This window comes from Coenobita brevimanus, chromosome 27, assembly GCF_032717465.1.
Source record: "Coenobita brevimanus isolate Jiangsu-jjx chromosome 27, ASM3271746v2, whole genome shotgun sequence".
Classification (NCBI taxonomy): Eukaryota; Metazoa; Arthropoda; class Malacostraca; order Decapoda; family Coenobitidae; genus Coenobita; species Coenobita brevimanus.
In genome coordinates this window covers 12,715,428-12,740,768 of record NC_136980.1, presented here as the reverse complement: position 1 = coordinate 12,740,768, position 25,341 = coordinate 12,715,428, and the positions used below count along the sequence as shown (strand labels likewise).

Here is a 25,341-nt window from a genome sequence, read left to right as displayed (position 1 = left end):
ACCTACAGACAACTTGTGTTAAATTCGAGGAATGGTTTGTTGTGACGGGGTTAGCAGCAGTCCCTAAGGTGAATAAAATAATCTGCTGACAGCAAGATTAAAGTACCTCATCGGATTGACAGGGTTATACTTCTAACACTTGCACAGAGAGAATCAAAGCCAAAAGGAAGAATAACTGAAAAATTAAAACGCAGTAGACCGAGGATGAGGTGGAGGGATGGAGTTGAGAGGTATATGAGGGAGGGGGGGTGAGTTGGGGGGAGGGGAGTCAAATGGTGGGTGACAGAGTGACTTGGAGGCGTTTTGTCTGCGGCCACCCTTTGCGGGATTAGGGCGTCGGGCTATAGATAGATAGACTTTTTTATCTGACCAGTTTTGTGTAAAGGCAATTAAATCACACAAATTTAATTACTGCATAAATTCCAGGACCAAGAAGCAGTCCACATTATTTACTTATTTACCTATTTTTTAATCAGGCCGATTGTGCTAATTCTGAATTTGGTAACCATATCCACCTATCACGTCACCTGTTCTCGTAATTTCTTCTTGAGCGTTCATACAATAAAGTTCAAGAAAATACTGAAAGATATTGCCATTGCCAATTGAAAGAGATCTCCGTTGTTCTTATTCAGATTATGATACACAAAATAAACACTTAAGTAATTTTGATTTTCTGTACTTGTGTGTCTGTTTTTCGTTTGAATGATGGGTCTGGTTGGTCGCACTTCAGATTCCAGCAGAGATCGGCTAGCATGACTGGACTTCATTTCCCTTTGTATCTACTCTCCTTTCTTTATATATCGTGGTGGAACTTCTCCGTGTTCATACCCGTCCCCCCCCCCCCCTCCGGCATTCTCTGGGAAAAAGGACAGATGGGGATGTAGAAATGAAGTTTCAGTGACAATTTACACCCAAGATGTTGGTAGCATTGATAAGTTCATCCATTAAAACATTATATGTTAGTCATCTGTGTGCTTTCCCAGTTGTCCACTGCACACACCCTTGATTGCACGTCATGCTGCTGACTCATTTTCATCCCTCATTGATTCGAGATTCTTGTCAACCACGAGTTGACGAAATTGAGGGCCATCAAATATGCCTTCTTTGATGTCAGCATCACTTATTTCGGGAAATTTTTCCTTGAGGTACTGGAAACTTGCTTTATGATGCATTAGAGCTCTGGCAAACTGTTTCATTATGTGGAGTGGTGGCAAAATGATCTGTACTGGTGGTTCGTGAATAATTTTGTGGAATCTGGGTGTCAGTGAATCCCGCTATGGTCATGGTGAGCGTAGGTAATGTTCTGATCTTCCTCGGTTATCCCATTTACATAGAGAGCACATAAACTTGGTATAGCCAGTTTCCAACCCGTTAAGAATGGCAACAACTTTCCACTGCACAAACAACTCATTCTTGGTATTGTTCGTATCGTTTATAAAGGCTCCAACATGCTTGCATGCCTTGGCCTTGATCACCTAATGGCGCCTGTCCACGCTGCTCGATCTCTGGCACCCTCCCAATTCTATCCCTTATTCCTCTATGACCTTGTCTCAGGTCTTTTTTTTAACCGCCTCTCGCAACCCAATCCCCGACGTTCACACTTCTCACTTTCCGCACCCAATTGTCATTCCCCATCCTCACCACATGACTAAACCATCTCCATGAACTCATCACAACACCAATTCACTCCAGTCCCATCCTTCCTTTCAACTCTTTAATGCGATCTAGAATAAAAGAAAGATTTACATGTCTTAAAATGACTGAGCAGTTGGAATTGAAAGAACAAAGTTTCCAGTGTGAAGCAAAACACCTTTAACCTTAGATCAGCAACCACCGGCCACATCTGGCCAGACAAAGTTTAAAAGCTTGGCGCCATTTTGAGAATTCGGCTCACCATCCAGGTAGCTTCCCCTTTTGGCTTGTACTTTCGATTCAAGGTGCGTCTGGGTTGCTCGTGTTTTTTATTTCTCTAATATATTGAAAAAGGCCACATGTGGCCATGGTTGCAAACAACGTTTGTATGGTGTTTTTATTTTTTTGGTGGTTTTCTCTAGGCATTAACATGGCCATCAAGGGGGCTGTCTGGAATCAACGTATCCTTGTCGGCAACCCTTGAGAAGGCTGCAAACAAAGTTATAGCCAAATATGTTACGATAAGTGTAATTTTGACAGGTTTTTAGTGCCTTTAGAAAAAAAATGTACAATATTTTTTTTTTTTTTTTTTTTTTTGTGCCAACATTTTCATTAGTCTTTACATGTGATAAATTTTTTATAAATGTGCAATGCATATAAGTATTTTTTTTAAATTCCCAAATCTGGCCACACGTGGCCGGGGGTTGCTGATAGCGTTAGTTGGGCATGGTTGCTGATCCAGGGTTAATGCTTTAGAGAGATTCATCAATACCCAACCTTGTGGCTTGGTTCATAGCTCAATCGAAGAGTATCAAACAGTACCCTGATATTGCACAAACAAACGTTGTTTTCCATTGAGCACTGTTGCTACAAATCTGGTGAGCGTTTCCTGGATGTTGTAATCCGTACATCTTCGTCCAACAGATAACATTCCTGCAGACGGGAGGCTTGCAGTTCGCTCTGTTCTTTAGTGAGGGTTAGATGATGAACCAAAGCACTGAGTACAGGCTGGATTATGAGATGCGGTTTCTTGTCAGATTCAGGTTGTTGCTCATAAGTCGGATCTTGTGATTCTGGTTCGTCAAAGCTGACCATGTCATCGCTTGGTATTTCGGATGAAGACTGAGGGCCTGGTAGTAGTAGTAGTAGTAGTTGTTCCCTAGGCAGTCTGGCCAAACAGCCCCGAGTCCCTTAGGAAGGCCATGGCCGAGACCGGGCTTTCCCACAGCGCTCTCAAAGAGTGTATGTTGTGTTGTTGGCGTGGGTGATTGTGTGCAATGCAGTCTTCCATAATGTGGTTAATAATATGGGGTGCTGTTTTGCATCCTGGACAGGCATCAGTGACGGAGTCATCCAGCCTCTTCTGGTAACTTAAGAGAACTGGATGGTGCCCACATCTCAGCCTGGCCAGGTGGACCCTGTCCTCACGAGGAAGATAGGATTCAGAAGGGTGGGTGTCAGGAGGCCGTGCATGCAGCTGTGTGTTGTCTTTAAGTGACTGAATGGAGCAGCGAGTGATCTGAGTGTGGATATGCTTCTGGAAGCTGGTCTCAGGTGGGCGAGGGGGGAGAGATGACAGTATTTGTGTATGGTATCGTGTGCTGGGTGCTGTTTTGATGTTCCTTGGTGTGGGTGGATGTGCTGCCATGTACTGTAGTGGATGTTGTGGGTTTGTGGAGGCTGCAGCAAGAAACTGGGTACCTCTCATGTCAAGGTGATCCTTGACTTTGAGGACTTTGGTTTCTTGATGTAGGTGGTCTGTGGGTGTAGTAGCTGTACAGCCTGTGATTATTTTTAGGGCCTTGTTCTGTATGGTCTGTAGTGTTGTAGTTTGTTTTGGTGAGGTTAGAAGCCCAGGCAGGACTTGCATAATTCATCACTGAACGTATGTATTGTTTGTATACTGAGGTCGTGGTTTCTTTGTTGTGTCTGAATGTTGTATGGGCAAGTGACCTCAAAGCATTGAGTCTTGGTGTTATTTTCTTTTTAATGTTTGTGATGTGTTGTTTAAATGACATGATGTATTGTATGTTACACCAAGGATTTTGGATGTGTGTGTGTGTGGTAGGGGAGTGTTGTTTATGGTGAGGTGTGGGATGTGACTGTGTTCTACTGTCCAGTTTGTGAGAAGAGTCACTGTAGATATGGCTGGGGCTATTTTGAGCCTGTTTGTGGTGAACCATTCGTGTAGTGTGTTGAGATAATGTTGAATGATGTGTGCAGCTGTGTTTGCATTTTGGTGCGTGCGTGTAAGTGTTATATCATCTGCATAGGAGGCTATGTGTATCTGTGGTGTGTGGGGTGTGGGTATGTCGTGCATGTATAGGTTAAAGAGTGTAGGGGACAAAACATATCCTTGGGGGACGCCGTTTGTGAAATCTCTGATGTTAGAAAACTGACCGGCAAATGTTACGTGTGCACAGCTGCCTGCTAAGTAGTTTGCAAGCCATATTTTTGTGTTATTGTGCATGTTTGTGTTGAGTATTTTGTTTGTGAGGTTGTGATGGGGGATGGCATCAAAAGCTTTGCTAATGTCTAGTGTGATTAGGAGTGTTCTGTGTGGTGGCCTAGCTGAATTCATGCCATCGAAAACTCTCTGTAAGGTCTGTAAGAAGGATGTTTGTGGAGTGTAGTGGCCTAAAATCATGTTGTGACTGGGCTAGGGGAATGTGAGATGTGACTAGTTGTAGTACCATTCGTTCAGTGACTTTAGAGGGGGTGCAGAGGGGGTGCGATGTGAGGAGGATAACGTGGGGTCTTTGTTGGGTTTAGGGATAGTGATGATATTGCCATGCTTCCAGATGTTGGGTATTATGTTGTGTGAGTAGCTGTAGTTTGATATGTTGGTGAGTGCTTGTATGCCTTGTGGTCCTAGGTGTTTAAGGTTAATGTTGCTTATGTTGTCTGGTCCACAGGCAGATGAGTGCTTGAGGTTGTTAATGATGTGCTTCGTCTGGTTGTAAGTGAAAGGTGCGTAGTCTGGGTCTGTGGGTAACCGTCTCTTACGTCGGATGATACGTCGGTCTTCGGGATGGGGGTTTAGATGGCTGACTTGTGATAAGTGATTGATGAGAGTGTTTGCTTGTTGTTTGTTTGAGGGTATGGTGTCTGTTGTTGTGATGGCAGGATGTGATTGTGTGGTGTTGCTGTTGGAAAGTGTGATGCTGTTTAGTGTTTTGTAGAGTTTGCTGATGTTTGTTTTGTGGTCAAGTGTTTGGAGGTAATTTTTCCAGTTTAGTGTTTGCTGTTCTGATATTTTATTGTTTATTTCAGTGTTGAGTTCTTGTATTTGTTGTATGGTGTCTTGTGTATGGGGTGTTAGGGAGTGTCGCAGTATGTCCCGTTGTCTGATGAGCCCTTGAATTTCTGGTGTGAAGTTGGGGTTGTGTCTCTTTCTGTTGCCTCTAGGGATGTGTCTTTTGTCTGCGTTTTGTATAATTGTATTGAAAGTGTGCACAGCGGTGTTGATGTTTGTGATGGGTGTACTGTTTACTGTTTCGAGATGTTGTTCTGTTTCAGTTACAAAGACCTCCCAGTTGGCTCTCTTATAATTAGTGTATGTGTGTTTGTGGCCAGCTGGGGTGATTCTGGTTTTGGTAGTGATGATGATTGGGAGGTGATCAGAACCTAGGGTTTTGACCACTCTCCATGATGTAGTGGGGGCGAGGTTTGGGGAGCAGAAGGTGATGTCTGGAGATGATGGGAGGAAGAGGGCTTGGTGTGGGATATGGGTATGTTGGTCTAGACTGTTTAGTATGAAAAGATGATCTGTCAGGGATTGTAGTACCAGCCCTCTGTCTGCGTCTGGGTTGTTGACATGCCAGGCCGACGACTTGGCGTTGAAATCACCACCCAGGATGCTGTTGGGTATGTTAGTGATGTGGTGTATCTGTGGAGAGTAATTGTGTGATACTGTGGGGGACGATTGGGGGGGAATGTATGTGTTAGCGATTGTTATATGTGATTTGTTACCAGTGCGTATCTTAATTGATTGTATTTCTGTTGTGGTGTCATGTGGGGGGAGAAGCGACTTTGTGTGTGCACTGGTATCTGCAAAGTTGATGGATTTGTGTATCAGGGTGATGAGTCCACCGCCACCACCGTCGGCCCGGTCTTGTCGAATGATGGTGAAGTTATGAAATGTCGGTGTTTTCTGTGCTCTGTGTAGTTTTGTTTCTTGTAAGATGGCAATGTGTATGTTCTGTTGTTTGATGAATTGTGTGAGTTCATGTTTTTTAGTGTGTGCGATGTGTGTTGGCTGCTGCAGCACGGGGGGGAGGTGGTGTGGGTGGAGGGGAAGGGGTAGGAGGAGGTTGTGATGGAGGTAAGGGTTGAGGTGGATCAGGATGGGTTGGAATGGGAGGAGTTGGAGGACTAGATGGTGTGGGAAGGGTCGGTGGGTTTGGCTGTGGAGGTGTGAAGGAAGTAGGAGTAGGATTGGAAGGGGGGTTGATGGGTGGGGGGAAGGAGCATAAGGAGCAGGTCCAGGTGTTTGTGTAATGTTTTCTGGACGCAAGTGTTGTGCAGGTGTAATGGGTCCAGTTCTATCACTTGAATGGCCAACAGGGCGAAGAGCAGACTGGAGGTTTGTATAGACAATAACCACTTAACCCTTCCGGTTGCTACCTGTAGTTTGACCAAAAAAAAAAAAAAAAAAAATCATCGTACACATTAGCCTTCCATTACACAGTATACCGATAATATAATGCAGTATTACTGACCAAAAATGAGACGCCTTGTGAGAATCTGTAACTGAAAAGGGAAGAAAACTTACCTGTGATGTCTGTTAAGCAGAAGCAGCAGATGAATGGTCCATCGGCTCCTCCATACCACTGGCACACCAAATGTGAGACCAGGACCGGTGCCCTTGACCCATACCGAGAGTGAACATGTGCACCTGACACAGCATATATGAGGTGCCCATCTTTTGTCCTGATCACCCACTTGTCATCCAAAGTACAATATTCATATAGTTTCTTCACATGTGGGGTCAGTCGTCTTTTATACTGCTTCAGTGTCAGCGATCCACATACATGACTAGAAAGCATTCAGAGAGCGCATATCTCCGCCAGTGCCATTACAGGATCCAAATCTCCCCCCAAATTAATCTATTCTTTCTTGCCCCATGGCCCACCCTTCCACAAAATTTCATTGAAATTCATTGAGAACTTTTGGAGATACCGTGTGGACAAACAAACAAACATAGGTGAATACTTATCTTCCTTCAACTTCGTTGGCGGAGGTAACAAGCTGTCTGGAGAATTCTTGCATCCTCTAGGCATTATTGCTCAAGTAAAGTTAATGGCAACTGCAAAAAGAAATATAATTTGGAATATCTTAATCCAGTTCCAACATTACAGCAAGTACGGTAATACTGACAGTGGAGATAATAGTCCGTGACTTGCATATATAGTAATTTGGGGGAAGTAACACTACATGTAACGCAATCATTTACAAGGAGTTAATGGATCACACACAGCAGCGGGTGTTATTTTCGTGATCTGCGTATGAAACTACCCTGAGATGTGCCATTCTTGCTTTTGTTTCCCGCTTATTCAATGTTATGGAAAGTCGAAAAATATTATAAACAAATTTGGACAAAAGATCAGCAGGAAAACAGATACTTTAATGAGACTTTTTTTTTTTTTTTTTCAGGTTTTAAATAGTACAGTATATAGGAAAAACTGTTAGCCAAGATTTTCCAAATTGGACGTCCACCTTGGCCGATCAACAGGTAGGGTTTGGGTGGATAGGGGGAAGTAGGTAGGACATAAGGAAATGAGGTTGAATAGGGCATATACTGGTAACAACAAAGTTGGCGAAAAAACCTAGCCCACTTCTAAATGCGTGCAGCGTGTGATTGGCTGGTTGTGACGTGGAACGTGGCAAGGTGTGGCTGGGAGTCCATTTGGTGTAAAGTGTTGGGTATTATCTAAAACTGGAAAGACTTCACCTGTCAGATGCTCTCTCTCTCTCTCTCTCTCTCTCTCTCTCTGTAAGTATGTATGTATGAGCTATTTTTGTTTTTTTTATCGTGTTTCTACCATATTTCTTATGTACCGTAATTCATTTTCTCATGGTTTTCATATACAAAGATGAATACTGCATGTACTTTGTTGTATATGATACCATTCAATATCCTCATATAAGGCCCATTAATTAATCCCTATTTATTTGATGGTTTTGTTCGCTGGAATTAACTTAAAAAGGACCAATCTCTCTCTCTCTCTCTCTCTCTCTCTCTCTCTCTCTCTCTCTCTCTCTCTCTCTCTCTCTCAACCCAGCACCTATGTATAAAACTTAGGTATATATATGAGTTGCTACATGACCTTTGATGAGCACGTAAATGAACTTAACAAAAAAGTAATGGGCATATTAATATATATTAACAGGATAAAAGATGGCTTTGACAAAGAAACTCGAAAAATCATAGTGGAGGCACTGGCCCTAAGTTTCCAAAACTACGGCAATGTAATATGGGGCACTGCAAGGAAATCTCAACTTTCACGTGTGCAGAAACTACAAAATTTTGCTGCTAAAGTTGTTGATGGAAAAGCAAGGAAGTATGACAAATGTCACTCCAATGTTAAAAGAACTGAAATGGCTATATAAAATTTGACACAGCTGTCACAGATATCTAGCTAATCTCTACCCTGACTATCTCCTTTCTTTTCCATCGGTACGCAATATGACACAAAGTATCATTAAACAAAAAAATAATCTGTACGTTGCTAAGGTTAATACCGACTCAGCTGCAAGATCCTTAGCAGTAACAGGGCCAAAGATATGGAACCATCTCCCAGAAAATGTCAAGGAATCACATAGTTTAAACACTTTCAGAATTAGACTTAACAGTCACTTAATTAAACACCCCTCAATAATCTTACTGTATAATGCTAAACAATAATAAACCAGTAAAATATGATGTAAAATATTCTGTAATAATTCACAAACAACAGTTTGAAATAGGAAATAGAGTGACATTTAGTATATTGATAATTGTACAATTATATACCTTTGTATTATACTCCCTAACACTTATATCTACAGGTTATAATCTTCAGATCTACGCTTTGTATTATAATTGTAAATATAACTTGTTATATGAATAATCACGGTTTGTGGAAATTATCATCATCATCCGGATCTCCTTTCCCAGCCAAGGGCAGGAAGAGGAGTAGCAATGTCCAGACAGCCCAAAATTGTCGAATCCAATGGACCACGCTTCCATTCACTCATCATTCAAGCCCCCGGAATCCTGGCTTTATCGGATACGCCAAAAACATTCACCACGTTCTGTAGCTTCACATAATCGTATCTGACAGAGTCAGTCCAGACGCTGCCACGTTAAAAAGGGGTGCCAAAAATCCCTGATCATGCACTTCTCACAAAATTCATCCAACCAGCTCGATCTCCTGTCAGTTCCCTAGCCTCACCGACTTCCAAACCTCTCTTCCTCACACATTCATCCACCATATCTCTCCACCTTCTCCTTGGCCTACCTCGCCTCCTCCCTCCTTCGAATTCGCTCAGATATACCTTCTTCACCACTCTATTGTTATCCATTCTCTCCACATGACCATACCATCTCAGTACACGCTCTTCAGTTCTGGTGTCCACCAACTTCCTCACTCCGCATCTTTCACGAATCACATTATTTCGTATCCTATCCACCCTCTGTACTCCACATACATTCCTCAGCAGTCCCATCTCCACTGCTCTTACTCTTGACTTTTCATTTTCATGCCACACCATAGTCTCACATCCAAATGTTAAAGTTGGCACTAACACTCCTTCATGTAAGCCTCGTGCAGCTGCAACACTCAAGCCTCTGTTTCTTATCAAGGCCTTCATTGCACCGGCTACTTTTCTTCCTTGTGTCACTCTACTTTCTACTTCTTTTGCACATTTTCCTCCCTTTTCTGTCACTGTACCCAGGTATTTGAACTCTCGCACCAATTCTAGTCTCTCTCCATTCACTGTTACATTGTTCTGGGAGTCACCTTCTCTCTCAGTAACCATCACTTTACCCTTTTCTACATTTACTTTCAAGGAACGACGCTTACAGACATCAGGAAAACTCTTCACTAGCCCACCAAGTTCTTGTCCGGTACTTGCAAGCAGTACTGCATCATCAGCATACAACAAATTTGAGATATTCCATCCATCACCATTCATTACCAATGCCATCCCTCTCTCCATTGCTCGTGTTTTCACTTCTCTCATCACCCCATCCATATATACATTGAACAACCATGGGGACATCACACAACCTTGTCGCACACCCACACTGATTGTGAACCATTCACTTAGATGCCCATAATAATAATAATAATAATAATAATAATAATTATTATTATTATTATTATTATTATTGTTATTATTATATTTATTGTTATTATTATTATTACAATTATTTATATTATTCTGAAATAATAATAATAATAACTAATTATAATAATAACAACAACAATAATAATAATAATGATAATAATAATAATAATAATAATAGTGATAATAATGAATAATAATAATAATAATAATAATAATAATAATTAATATTATTACTAATATTACTATTATTAAATTGTATTTGGAACCGGCAAAGATAAAGTACACTAATAGGTCCTTGTAGTGAAGGGATTACAGTGGTACAGATTGTCTTGGTCAGATCAGAGTTTTGTGGCTGGCTGTGTGTGGCCATGTCCAAGAATGAAGAGAAAATTAACAACACAAATAATTCACAGATAATTGGCCAAACCCTGAAAATGGCTATGGATTTCCTGTTTCTTGGTGCAATGATAAAACAAAAGGAATATATGCAATGGTTTAAGAACAGAAGCATTTATATAAGAATTGACACCTGTGCTATGGTGTCCTGCATCAGGAGATCCATCTTGTGTCGTCTCGTGTAATGTTCGATATATTTATAAAAACTTGCCTGCCACTAAGTAGCTACGTTGGTGAGTGATTTAGTGATTCTCGTATACCTATGATCTGATTATGATCTGATTAATATCAACATGGTTGCCCAAGATCTCTAAAGTGAGTTTTATAACTGGGTTATTTGAGAGAACATGTGGAGTTACATGGAGAGCCAGACTGACAAATGAGGAAGTGAAGCAACGTTGTGGTGTGGATGTGATAAAAAGCGTTAGGAGACATTCAGTGAGGTGGTTTGGCCATGTGGAGAGGATGGAGAGTGAGAGACTAAGGAGGAGCGTGTAGGTGTGTGAAGTGGAGAGACGGAAAGGGAGGGGGAGACCGAGGATGAGTTGGAGAGATAGGGTGGAGAGGTATATGAGAGATGGGGGTGTAAGTTGGGGGGTGGGCATCGGAATGGCAGGGGACAAAGCAACATGGAGACGATTTGGTTGTGGCCATCCCTTACGGGATTAGGGCGTCTGACTATATAGATAGAAGGAGTTTTAAAACGAAAGAAAATTGGCCAGTTTATGATAATTGGTGTGCAGATTACTTACCACTTTTTTATTCTGCTTTGTCACATGAGAAATGGTAAAAAGTTTACAAGCAGTTGGTATTACTAGTAAAATCCAATATCAGTGTTCCTTACCAGCACACATGTGCAGTACGACAGTTCGGGATCCCCTCACCTAAATACATCCACAGAACTATACACGAGGACTCCAAGAAAACTTTTTTGAGGAAATTCCATCCATCCATCATCCAATCCTACGTTGCCCCACGAGGAGCGTAGGAGCCCGGGGTTAGGCAGTTGGTCCTCACATTTAAGATGAGAGTGACCAGCCTCACTCATCCATGAGTCGCATTACGTGAGCAGTAACAAGTAATTAATGTTTTGTATGAGTGGGCGGAGAATGACATGAAATGAAAATGAAAGAGACAGTAAAACATGAATAAATTAATCTGTTTACGAGTATGTGTAACAATAGATGTTATAAATCCCTTTGCTACAGTTACGTCCATTTTCTGTTGCTAACCATTTGGTACAGTCTGGAGGAAATCACTGGCACGTAGGATATATGTATCCTCTTCAGTTCAGAAAATCTCTACCAAAGTGAGTTAATATTTATCTGGTGGTATCAAGAGCAGAAGACAAAAGACTATTTAAATCAAACTTTCTTCAAAAGCAAGCATCAAAATTACTTAACAACCCTAATGACAATAGAATATTCTGGTCAACTCTTAATTCTTTCAATAATAACTTTAACAAATCATCTTCCATTCCTCCACTAAAATCTTCAGATAGCAACATTACAAATGACCCATGTGGGAAAGCAAATATCTTTGCCAGTACCTTTGCCAGAAACTCTACCATAGACGATACCAGCCAGAATGTCGCAGTACTGGAACTTGATTCTCCCGAAATTGACCCACTTAAAACACAGACAAGATACGTAAAATCCATCCTAGACAATTTACCTACCAACAAAGCTCCAGCCCCAGATGGAATTCCGCCAATTGTTTTGAAAAAGTTTTCCCCTGAACTTGCCTCTGTCCTAGCTAAACTATTCAGACTATTCATACGTACTTCTTTATTCCCAATTTCATGGAAAGAAGCCAATATCCACCCAATTCCGAAGAAAGGAAGCTCGTCTGACCCCTCCAATTACAGACCAATAGCTGTCACATCTTCTCTTGGTAAGGTATTTGAAACTTTAATTAAGAAGCACATTGTTAAACATCTTGAATCCAACAACTTAATTAGTGATAGACAATTCGGTTTTCGCCACGAAAGATCCACCATTGACATACTCAATCTCTTAACTCATACCATCCATCAATCAATTGATCTTTTTGGAGAAACTCATGCAGTAGCTCTTGATATCCCTGCTGTCCAAACTCCCTTCTATGGACTAACGTCTTTTGTTCCTTTGATTTCTTCATATCTTAGTGACAGGAAAATAAGAGTAAAAGTAGATGATGTATATTCCAATTTCCACTCAATTAACGCCAGCGTGCCACAGGGATCAGTTCTGGCGCCAACCCTATTTCTGGTTCATATTAATGTTCTCTTATCTGTCACCCACAATCCCATTCACTCATATGCAGATGACTCAACACTACATAGTTCATTCACACTCAGACATCCATTTACAAAGTCTAATATCTCTACCTCTCAACTCAATACAGCCATCTCCATAAATCAAGATCTATCTACAATCAGTGAACTGGGACAAAACAACCTTGTCTCTTTTAATGCTAGTAAAACTAAATATATACAGTTTACTAATAGACAGATATTGCCACATTCGTACATTACCTTCAGGGCTACTAATATTCCCATCTCCAAAAGTATTAAAATTCTTGATGTCTCACTTAACAGTGCCCTCAGCTGGACCTCTCATGTCAGATTACTTGCTAAAACCGCCTCAAAGAAACTTGGATTAATGTACAGAGTCCGTAACTCCTTCGCTGATGAGCAGTTAGCTATAATTTATAAGAGTCATGTGCGCTTTCAGCTTGAATATTGCTCACCCTTGTGGAATGGTTGTGGAGAGGTTGCATTAAGACAACTAGACAAAATTCAGAATAAAGCTGTTAGAATTATTAACAACCCTGCTATTACATATAAACTACCTCCCCTGCAAGTAAGAAGGAATGTTGCCTCCCTTGCATTATTATACAGATATTTTTTTGGCAAATGCTCAGACGAAGTTGCGTCCATGGTACCACCTCTCCATGCCTTCCCTTGTGCTACACGGGCATCTGGTAGCGCTCATGACTGGAATGTTACTCAGCCATATTGCAGAACTTCTGCCTATCAGAATTCTTTCATTCCCCGAACTGCATCTCTCTGGAACTCGATTCCCCAGAGTTGTTTCCCTCCAAATTTCAACCCACAGCTGTTCAAGTGTAACTGTTACAGATATTTTATGATCAGAGGACACCAGTAATCTGGTGTATGGATTTTTTTTATTGTTCATTTGTTTTTCCTTCCTCCGTTCTGTTATTTATTAAAAAAAAAAAAATCCTGGAAGACCTGAAACGCTGTGGTGTATGAAAGTTGATTAGACACAAGAAAAGATATCAGTATATAGGACTACATTTTTAATGTCATTACAACAAAGGTTCTTTTTCAAACTCCGCGTTTAAGATACATGTGGTACTGTATATTGTGGAAAAGTGGCTAATCAGCTGTAGAAGAGGTAATGGAACAGCAACAGGAAAAATTTCTGTAACTTATTGTAAACTTTACTTCTTGAAGCCAAAGGCGCATTGCTTTTTTTTTTTTTTTTTCCTTTTTCATCTGCAAAAGATTTTATGCACATTAGAGTGTACTTTTCCAACCGCAGGTTTAAATATAGTTTTCGTTAACTTCCTTTCTACGTGGGGACTCTCCAAAATTGAATATCTAGTATGATTGTCGTATGATTACAATGAAATATGCGTCAGTAAAGGGAAGAGAGATTGATTTTAAAAAATATACAAGTATGAGAGAGCGACATATAGCGAGAAATGTTTAGACGAAATGTTTAAACAACAAACCAGATAAAATTACGGTGGTAAAAGGTACAGGTAAATGAAGGTAGTAACATGATATAATGCAGGGGTCGGCTACCATCCTTTGCCGGCGGTGTGCGGTTGGCAATATTACGAGTATTTATATGGCCGGCACAGCCACAACATAAATTCATTATGGGATGTCGGTGACCTTGATGAAATTGCCTGTATTTTGACGACCGAGTAAACAGATGATGGAAAACTTTGGTGAAACTGCGAATAATTTTGAAAGAATGTGGAAAACAGCCTCCATTCCTTCACTGGCCGTGGAACAGTAAGTCCTCCGTAAATTAACCCTTTCAGTCCAGTGACTTAATTTGCCTACGCAGAAGGTATATGTTTTACCCCGCGTTTGTTTGTTTGTCTGTTTGTCTTTCTGTCTGTCTGCTAGCCGGATTACTCAAAAAGCTATGAACGGATTTTGATGAAATTTAGTGGAAGGGTGGGCCATGAGCCAATGAATAAATGATTAAATTTTGGGTCAGAGTCAGATCCGGTGTATCCCGCACAATATCTCCAAAAGTTCTCCATTAATTTCAATGAAATTTTCTGGAAAGGTGGGCCATGGACCTAGAATGAATTTGTTAAATTTTGTGGCGGATCCGGATCCTTTTTAATGGCACTGGCGGAAGTATGCGTTCTGTGAGCGCTTCCTAGTTTGTATTTTATACTGATTACATGCAGTCTGCGTTTGTGTGTGTGTGTGTGTGTGTGTGTGTGTGTGTGTGTGTGTGTACACTCTCCATACAATTTTTTTCAGCTTGTGAAAGACCTGTAGTAGTGTCGGGGTTATGGAAGGCAATTTTACCTCTTTAGTTGTAATATGATTACTGAAGTAAGCTGAACGAATACGTCTGGAGATACAAACAATGAGGTAAGTCATTGACTGGCAGAGGTTAAAAGCATTTCATTCCGCGCCCTTTCTCAACCTGGTCAGCAGCTTTAACTGGGATTGCTTTTGTAAACAATATTTTACGACTCGTGCTGCGTGGACAGGGAAGCTGTCGTAGACATGTGGGGGCAGAGAGGGGTCGGGATGATATAGTGGCTTGCAATAGTATCAATATTCGGTTTATGGTGGAAAAGTTCACTGCGAGCCATGGTCTGAACCTGGGAAATGGGTGGGTGTTTTGTGGCATGTATAATGCTACCAGGGACGCTGAAGAGTCTCTTACTGCTTAAAAGATCTGGCCTACGGGTCTTAGGATGCCATGCACAATCCTGTTCCCCCAACCCTTATAATTGTTAGACACCCGTTGATTTACGTGTAAGAAGATCCAGGTCGGAGTAACGGTCTTGCCATGTGCACAGGTTCCATGCCCTTTATGTGGCTGGAAGATTTTTTATCATGGAACGTTCCCAAGGGATGTAAGCTGATCATCTAACTTTAGATGCACAATAGTGAACTATGGTAGTCCACCTTAGTGCTCCAACACCTAAAATGGAGAGAAAGAGAAAGAGTCTGGCTTTTATCATGCTTGTAATTAAGTCACATCGCCCTTACATTTAGCCAGCTTTATCAATTGATGTGTTTCGTATATTGATCTTGGTATCTCCAGGTTTCGTTCACTTTAGGATACACTTCTCGACGTGGGTGGGTAAGATACAGTCATCATTAACTTTTACTGAAAGACGTCATCTCTTCGCAGAACAATCTCATTTGGTGCCACAAAATAAAATGTAATATTACTGCCTCGCAGTGAAGCGATTCACCCATTCTCATATTTTGATGTCCACCAGGGTGCCTCCCCTACGTCCTCAAATATTGTCAGTGTGACTGACCTGCTGCCATTTCCGAACCAATCAATGGCAGGTTTGGGGGATCCATACCCAGAGTCAAATATTACTCTTTTTTTTTTTAGACCTTCCATACTTATGTCAATTTTTAGTATCGTGAGAAATTTTGCTGAACTCCGAATATATGAAATCCATGACGTAATATTATGCAGCTTGAAAGAGATAACGTGAGGTGAAGGTAATTGGCGCAGACTGATTCTGAGCCCTTCAAAGTTATTTTCTTAAGAGAGATTTGGTCTGGTGGAAGCAAGAAAGGTAGAATGAAGACATCATAGTATTGAAAGCATTAATATATATTTAATTACCATATAATTGCCTCCATCGTGTCTTTTTATATCTCCTTTTCTAATATACTTTTCAGAAGGGAAGTTATTAAAAACTGAGGAGTGTGTGGGTGTCTATGTCTAGGCTTCCTCTTAAACCTGTGTGCACGGGGAATTCATTTCTTACAACCATCACTCTGGCTCAGCTTTTTACCAAGTTTATCACAGTCGTTCCTTTCTGTCTCAGATCCTCATCATTTCGCCTCTGTCCACGGGAGTGCAAAATACATTTGTTTTCTGCCCCGACATTTTTTTTTTTTTTTTATTAATGATAGAGGTTCCCAGTCGGTGCGGTGCTAGGGGATGGCAGGTGTGAAGGGAAGATTCAAGGACAGTCTCAGATTTAGACACACACACACACACACACAAACATCTAAAAATACATGTAAAGGTCACTTTCTAGAGTGTTTTATTTATTTTGCTACATTTGATGTAATTCAGTGAATATATCTATAGAAACTCGTAGAATTTTCTTGAAGCTTCCGAATTTATCTTTATATGATTAAGTATATATTAATTTCGCTTTAATAATAGTAAGGAGTTACAACATATAGTAAATTATAAATATGCTTTTTATTAAGCGTTATTGCTCTTTAAAAAGAACTGGCCAATATTTTCCAAGAATTTCTACTCGTTTCTTGAATATATCAAAACCTGGATAATTAAGTCAAGCTGTGTGTGTGTGTGTGTGTGTGTGTGTGTGTGTGTGTGAACACCTCCTAGGCTATTCATGGATTAGAATAAAGCTTCCCAGGTGAGTTCATCTAGTTACTCCGAAGGTTATCAACTATATGCAATTTATTACCCATAATTTTGGGGGCGGGGGAGTCCCCCTCACCAAAATAAGAATTCCCAAAAACAGTGAAAGGATGGCACATATAGCTTGGATATCTTAGTACATGCTGTACAATGGACTCTCACCTGTAATGCTGCTTTGGGGGAAGCGTAAACCCCCCAGTGATTATGGGGGGATCAACTTTCTCCCCAAAACAGAAACGATCAGAAATAGGGGAAATTAAGCACATGGGTTTAAAAGAAACTTTTCAGATCGGTACTCACTCAGTGTAGTGCTGCTCTCGGGTGTCTGCCCTGTCCTCTCCTCCATCCTTCTTTCCTTCCATCTTCTGTCTTTCTTTCCTTCATTCTTTCCTCTTCCTTCTGCCTACGGGTGACTTTACTCCCTCTTCTGTCTTTCATTCCTTCATTCTTTCCTCTTTCTTCTGCCTATGGGTGACTCTACACTGAGTGACAAGCCAAATGGTTTCCTGTACACCAGGAAACTATTTACTACGCTGGGTGGTAACCATATAACCAAATATTGGCGCCTGGTGGTTTAATGGGTAATTATTGTGCTCCAGTCGGATTCAGCCGGTGAAGATTTATATCCAAGGGGTGGTTGGGGTTTATTGTTCACGTGGTGCCACTCAGGGATGAGTGAGGTTGGTCACTCTCATCTTAAATGTCGGGACCAACTGCCTAGCCCCGGGCACCTACGCTCCTCATGGGGCAACGTAGGATTGGATGATGGATGGATGGATGGATGTGTTTGGTTCCTTGACAATGTTATTGAATTTATACAATTATCCACCATTATTTTTAGTGGGTGTCAGCTCACCTCCAAAGCTTATAATGATATTTAATAGTGGAAGGAGGACAGATATCTCTCTCTGATTCTTTAGTATATGTGTGCTAGGCTCCCATACGTTAACTTCCACCTTACTACTACTGCTGCTGCTGCTACTACTACTACTACTACTACTACTACTACTACTACTACTACGGTACTTCTTCTACTAATTTGTGGATCTTTCAAATCGGTGTTCATACTACAGGACTGGGTAGGCAGCTTCTACGTTTTCTCTGAATGCACAGGAACAACTGTACATCAACTTCTCCATGACAATCACAAACGAGTTGGCAGGAGAGGCGGGCAGGCGAAAAACTAGTGAAGAGGGTGGTAAAGCTAGCGAGGAGGGCGAGAAGGCTTAGGGAGTTAAGGGAACGACTGTAAGAAGATTGGTATGAAGGACGACAAAGTGGAGTAAGATGGAGGGAAAGGAACTTGGGATGTAAGAAATCGATATGGAAGATAAAAGAAGCTGAAGCTGACTCAGGCGTGTATTCTCTAAGATTTGAGGATTGGGCTAGCATCGTTTCTCTCATGAAAGCATTTGGGGTAGAACACGGACATTAGGAAAATCATGGTTGGAATGTGTTGGAACTGTGGCTGGTGATGGGGAGGAGGCATGGGAACATAACATATGTAAATGGGTACTGCTGAATCCAGTAAAGGTTTGTTTAAAAGCTTTCGAACAAAAGAACAAAGTAGTCGACATTGCTCTCCTTAGCGTTGCATCTAGGCACGCAGGTAAAAACGAAACCAGGGAGAAAGTAGGTGCCCCTCACCCGCTTATCCCTAACCCCCCAAAAATGGTGAGAACTAGCGAGGCAATATTCGGGAGTAAATGCATGACATTCCCAAAAGTTTGTCCCCGTATACTGTCTCGCAGATGAGCTAAGCACAGTATTGTTCTCTCTCTCTCTCTCTCTCTCTCTCTCTCTCTCTCTCTCTCTCTCGTGCAGGCATTACTGGCTACAAGGACATGTTCAGACTGAACTCGCTCAACTGTAGCAATGTTCTGAGCTAAATATAACACGGGGCTTCACTGGGATTGTTGATATTGTGTTTGGTGGATTTGTGTCCAGAAATAAAATCGTGAGGGGATCGGGAGAAACATTCGTCAGGAAAATCTGAATACAACACCTTGAAAAATATCTCTTGATAAATGTAATATGTGAGATAAAAGAAACGTGGTATGAAAAATAAAAATGTTAAACGGAAAGATTTAAAGACAAGTGAGACTAACGATAACAAGATTTGTCTGAGTAAGAGTAAATTTTGAGCGAATGTGCGCAAAGTAGGAAAGAAAGAACAGCAGGTGAGAATGAAACTGACCAAAAGGGAGTCGAGAGAAAACGAGATAAAGAAATAAGAGAGCTGAGGAACGAAAATAAAAAAAGGCAGAGAGATGAGAGAGAACAGAAAGATGGAGACGTGAGAATGAGAACAATAAAAAGAGAACAACGTGATAACGGGTGAGAATAAAGCAGAAAAACGAAAGTCCAGTGTAATGAGGAAATACTGGAGGAGGAATAAATTCATTTAAAGTGGGAAAAAATCGCAAACAGTATGTAGAGAGAGAGAGAGAGATTGTGTCGAGCATATGCATTCAGTGTGCATGTGTGTGATATTACCAGTCATCCTTTAGTTAGCGTCACTCTTTCCATCTGCTCATTTGCCATCTCACAGTAACCTTTTCTTAATATACATGCACCTCTCAACCTCGTATCCATCACCAACCTTTGCTCTAAACCACAGTATCGAAATATAACCAAACTTTCCCTTCCCTTCATAACATTATTTAGGCTTAAAGTAAGGTTATCTACTGTAACATAATCTAATCTAACCTAACCTCACCAACAATTATAAGCTTTTCAGCAATACCTTACCTTAAGTAAACTAACCTAGCATACCCTGACTCATACTAAGCTATGTTAAGTCACTTTAGCTCAATGTATTCTAACCAGCCTATACTGTACCTAATTTTATCTGATCTGCCATATTCTTACCTAGCCTAATCAATTCAGATTGAACTACTTCAGACTCAATACAGCATAACCTAACCTAACCTAACCTCACGTCACCTGAAGCATAGAACTTCACCTAACCTAACCTAACCTAACCCAGCCAGGCCAACCTTAACGTTACGTAACTTAAAGCAATCCCACTTTCTCCTCTCCTGCAATATTCTCTCCTTCACCCAGCACACCAACTCACCTTCACACCCTCAACAAAAGCAGTAAATCGACGTGAGAGACATCAGCGGGGAGAGCCAGGAATAGGTGGGAGGCGGGGAATGGAAGATGTGGCTTCAGTGGATGAAGGAGGGAAAGAGAAAAAGAGTGTTTGAGTATGAGAGAGAGAGAGAGAGAGAGAGAGAGAGAGAGAGAGAGGGAGGGAGGGAAAGCAAAAAATAGGAAATGCGAGAGATAAGCGGAGTCAGATCAGAGCTGCTAATTCCTTTGGAAAATTCACATTTTACTGCACTGATGCATTGTGGTTATGACATGACTCACAAATCCACCATGGTTTTAGGAAGAAGTAGTGTTAGTCCTCTTTAAATGAACACAATAGTACTTCGTATGTTCTATAGAATTAGGTATGTTTAGTTTCATACTCACGGTGTACTAAGACTGATCCCCCAGCTGAGTTTAATGTTTCCGTGTCAGCTAGACTGGAATACCAATGTAGATCTGTCGCCACCATGACAGGGTTAACGATATTAATACAAGTAACACTTAGCTTCCAGCGGTTCATGCTTAGTTGAATATAATCGTGTGTCATTATTAGGAATAGAATGCAAGAGTTGTCCCAACCTGAAAGTGAACTTAAAGTCAGTATTAACCGTTTCAGCATGATAACGACATCACCAGACGATTGTATTAAACATAGAAGACACAGTTCCAACTGCTGGGGTTTAGTAGCCTTAATCAGCAATATATGACGTAGAATTCAACAAAATCGTTGAATAGAATAATCTGATGCTAGTGAGACTGATATGACAAGTACGTCATGGTGGTGAAGGAAATAACCAGATGAGTTACAAGGATAGCTTTTTTATATAGTCTTGTTACCTCCTGACGATTCTGTTCATCTAATGAGGGACTTCCAAGCTGAAGAGGATAGATATAAGCTTCAAGAACACCGTTACTAACAGGTCCCTCCCAAGATGAATGAAGTTGTCAGGTATTAATCTGGAGGACGGTGGGTATGAGAGGCCTCACGTAGCATTATATCTGCGGTACACGTGTAATGTTGATGAAATGAACTAGGACAAAATATGTATCATTACTATAAAGTGTGCTGTTGTGGAATGAACTTAAGAGTGGGATCTTTCATTATCACAAGGCTAATGGGCGACACTGGCAAATTTTCGTCTGTTTTCTTCCAGGTATTTCAGAGTAAACATAACCTACGAGAGTGAAGGTTGGAAACCACAACTGAGGCCAAATCTGACCCGTTTCTCCAGGCACAAAATTATGAGTTTAAGTTCTCGAACAATATTTTTCATGAACAATTGAAGGTGACAAACTGATACATAGATAACTATCTAGATAAATAGGTAGCTGGATAGACAGACAAGATTGATCGGTTGTTTGACTGATTGGTGAAAAGGTAGATAGGTTGATGGAAAGAAAGTTGTTAGAGGGAGTGTAAGCGCTGTGAGGTGAGGGTAAAGTTGTGTTATACAGGCAGACGAGTGATCATGATGATCCAAAGAAAATATAGAGTGTGGTATACATAATGAAGTGGGGTTGTACACGGTAAGGGAAAAGTCATCGTAACCGAGCCTACCTCCCTCTTCCAGTCTAAACGCATCCACATCTCATGCATTCACAAAGTAAAAGAAAGGGCGGTACAGAGGAATACAGTATCAGACATACTGTAATACCATCATACACCCATCGACTCCGACCCAACCCCCCTTCCCCCTCCCCAGTCCTTTGTGTAGGGCTGGGGAGATACAACGGAAAAATGATAACTACACTGGGGCCCAGAAAACATGCAAGAAGCTTAGAATCCTACACAGACACATTCCCCCGAGTGAGCCTCGGTGCAGGAAGTGTAAGTCGTGGATTTGAGTCATCCTGTTTAAGATGAGGAAGGCAGAGGACAGCACTCTCGGCAGGAAAGGAGAAAATATACGTGAGGAAAAATAGTTTGTTGCCATGCTCCCCGAATTTGATTTGTCTTAGTGGATTTTTTTTGGTCAGAATTACCATTTAGACTAAATATTTATTCACTATAACGTTTAGCTGAATATATTAATTCTAAAGATACATAAAGATAAATTTGTTTGTCATAGGATAATTTTTTCACAAAGCAGAATTGTTCTGTACATTTTTCTTTTGTTTGGGAAAACTACATTTTTGCAAACTACAGTTATGCACTAACTATTAATAAAATCTTAAATACAGTACCAGCCAGTATGGCGGAGATTTATGAGTTGACATTATTGAAGATTTTTCACCCGTGGGATAAAACTTTTAGTATTTCTTGGCACATTTTTTGCCACAACCGACCATTTATGATTAATATCTCAGTATGAGAGGAAATTATGAATCTACAGAACATAGGTTATGCAAATACAGAAGCATTTTCCTAATGTTCATATAGAAATACCATTGTCCAGAATAATCCGGGTCATTTCTCTGGTGAATGTTCCTGTGATGTTGGCGGCAAGCACCGCGGCATTTGGTTCTGGTCATTTGTTTACCCCACAGGCCAGGAATGGAATCTTGCTGCTAATGGTATGGCTAATGGAACAACTGAACTATTCTATTGCAACTGATGCCAGGTGGTTTAATGCTGGTGGGAGTGAGTATAGGATTGCCAGAGTTAATACCGTATCCACTTACCCTCTCATAATATTTCAGTCACTGCCGTACGATTATATTCAGTTGTGAATTTGTATACATTAATATCGTCATCATAATACTCATCATGATCGGGAAAACTCTAATATTCTGTTCCACATAGCGCCGGATATTTTGTCAACAAAGAGTGAATAACGGAGCCTAAGAGTGTTAATTATGTTACCGTGTTGACATACTGAACTAATTCTTAAGTTCGGGTTGTTTACCAAGGAGGTCAGGGCGAGACACAGCGGTAAAAACAAAAGTGTGTGGACAGATGGCGCTTTGAAGACTTGCCTTTCCAACAAAACTGGATTTCAGTTATTATACAATATATTCAGAGTTTAGTAAGTTCTTACTTGCCTGTACGTATGCACTATGTGGTCTTCCTTTGCCTGTTACATAACTACGGCAGCTCGGTTCTTGAGTTAGCTGTAAACCGTCATATTAACAGAGCACTGTCACACACGTCAGCCCAGCACCCCGCCCACGCACGCACACACACACACACACACACACACACACACACACACACACACACACACACACACACACACACACACACACACACACACACACACACACACACACACACACACACACAGTACCTTCATCACCATTCCTGCCACAACAATATTTGCATAATTTTAACATCATTGTTAGTGCTTCAGCTGGGCCTGTGTAAATCATTACTACCACCACAATATAGTGAACATCGATACTACAGCAGACAAGCTCACCTCTCTCGCTACCACCATAATGAGCATCATTATCACCGCTACAGTCACAGTTGCCACAGTCACTATATTCACTATCAAGACTACCACTATCACTAACATTACCTCAGATGCTAATAATACCACCGCTACTAAACTTACCATATCAACCACTACCACAAATACTATAGTCACCATCACTACCATGAATACCACTATCACAACAGTACCTCGGATGCTACTATAAACATCATTACCGCAGCTACCACATCCACCATTACCACAAATACTATAGTCACCATCACTACCAAGACTACCATTGTTACTAACATTACCTGACCCAACACCACAACGAATACTATAGTCACCATTACTACTAGAACTATAGCCATTATCATCACTATCAGAGCGAGTACCATCGTCAGTATCACAATAACCACTATCATTATCATTAACACAGCTAACATTATCACCATCTCTGCCACTACAACAACTTTCACCATCTCTGCCACTACAACAACTTTCACCATCACTACCAAAGCCACCACTATCACCGTTTGCTTTCTAATTCCGTGTTATTCTTCTTGGCCTTATTCCCAGTCTGGGTTGGTTGGTATTGTGCACCTCCTCCAGTGTCTTCTGTCTGCCGTGTCCTCCATCCACTTGCCAGATTATCTGGCTTGACATGCATCTTTCCATCTGAAGCTTTGTCTCGCTCGGGCCCTCTATCCCCCCATTGACTCCCGTCAGGCCATCTTAACTGGTCACCCACTGTCCATTGTCAACGTTAAGTGCGTACCAGAGTAATATTGCCTTATTCATGCGTCACTGCTACTTGGCTTCCACAATTATTCTTAGTTTTCTGTTGATGAAATGTTAAGTATCTACTACAATAATATCATTGCTGTCCTAGCCACTATTGCCTCTCACTTTCTTCTCAGTGCCCACACTTCCAATTCCATGTTGTCTATAATTGATGTGATTTGTGAGAGGGACAACTGGAGGTGAGTACAGTTTACGGACGACAACAGGACTAAGGATCACCCAAGGGCAGGTAAGTATTTTCTGGTTTCTAGTTAGGTTAGCTTAGATGGGGGGAGGGGAATAACACATTTCGGCCATAACACTTAGTCAGTGATAAGAACTCTCAGTTAAGTCTGATAATGTCAGGTAAGATAACCAACTTCAGTAAAGTCACTTCATCAATCTAAGTTAAGAAGCTTCAGCTGAATTTGGTAATGTTAGGTTTGTTAGGTCAGAGTAGGTTGGGTAGCAGTAGTGGCAACACCGCCTGCACCCGGTGGACTAGGCCTGCTCCTGACCTGACCCTCCTGGCAGGTCAGGTCAGGCAGGGACACAACTTTAATAAAAAAGCGCCACGACGCTACCTCCTGGGTGGTTTGGAAACGCGTCCACACACACACACACACACACACACACACACACACACACACACACACACACACACACACACACACACACACACAAGTGGGTCGGAAGGAATAACAACTCCTCTAGTATCATCAGCACAGGTGTAAAAAATAGTAGTATACCGTCATCACCACTATTGCCAGATTATATAAACCATTGTCACCCCTGGCAGATATTCGGCGTGGTTGATCTTGATCATTATTATCACTTCCAATGCCTTCATCATTGCTACTGCACCACTACCATTGCCACCATGATCAGTATCATTATCATAAATACCGTAATCAACACTATCATGGCTACAGTAACCGCTGTCTCTACAGAACTATGAGTATCACTGTCATTAGCACAGCTGTCACTATCACCCGAACTACCACCACTGTCACTGCCACAGCAGCCATAATTATTACCGCTCCCTCGTCTGTCACTATCGGCATTGTTACCACAGCTACAGTTACCATCATCACCACACCACAGCG

General features: G+C 41.2%; 1 protein-coding gene across 1 annotated transcript in view; it reads right to left on the bottom strand.

The window, feature by feature from the left end:
• Positions 1 to 2,050: 2,050 nt before the first annotated feature.
• Positions 2,051 to 25,341, bottom strand: part of LOC145394448 (uncharacterized) — a 32,773-nt gene continuing 9,482 nt past the window's right edge. The window contains exons 4-5 of the mRNA XM_080268309.1: positions 6,407 to 6,564; positions 2,051 to 2,121 (exon numbers count right to left, since the gene is read on the bottom strand). Coding sequence (XP_080124435.1) covers positions 2,051 to 2,121; positions 6,407 to 6,564 — 229 coding nt within the window. The remainder of the gene's footprint in view (positions 2,122 to 6,406; positions 6,565 to 25,341) is intronic.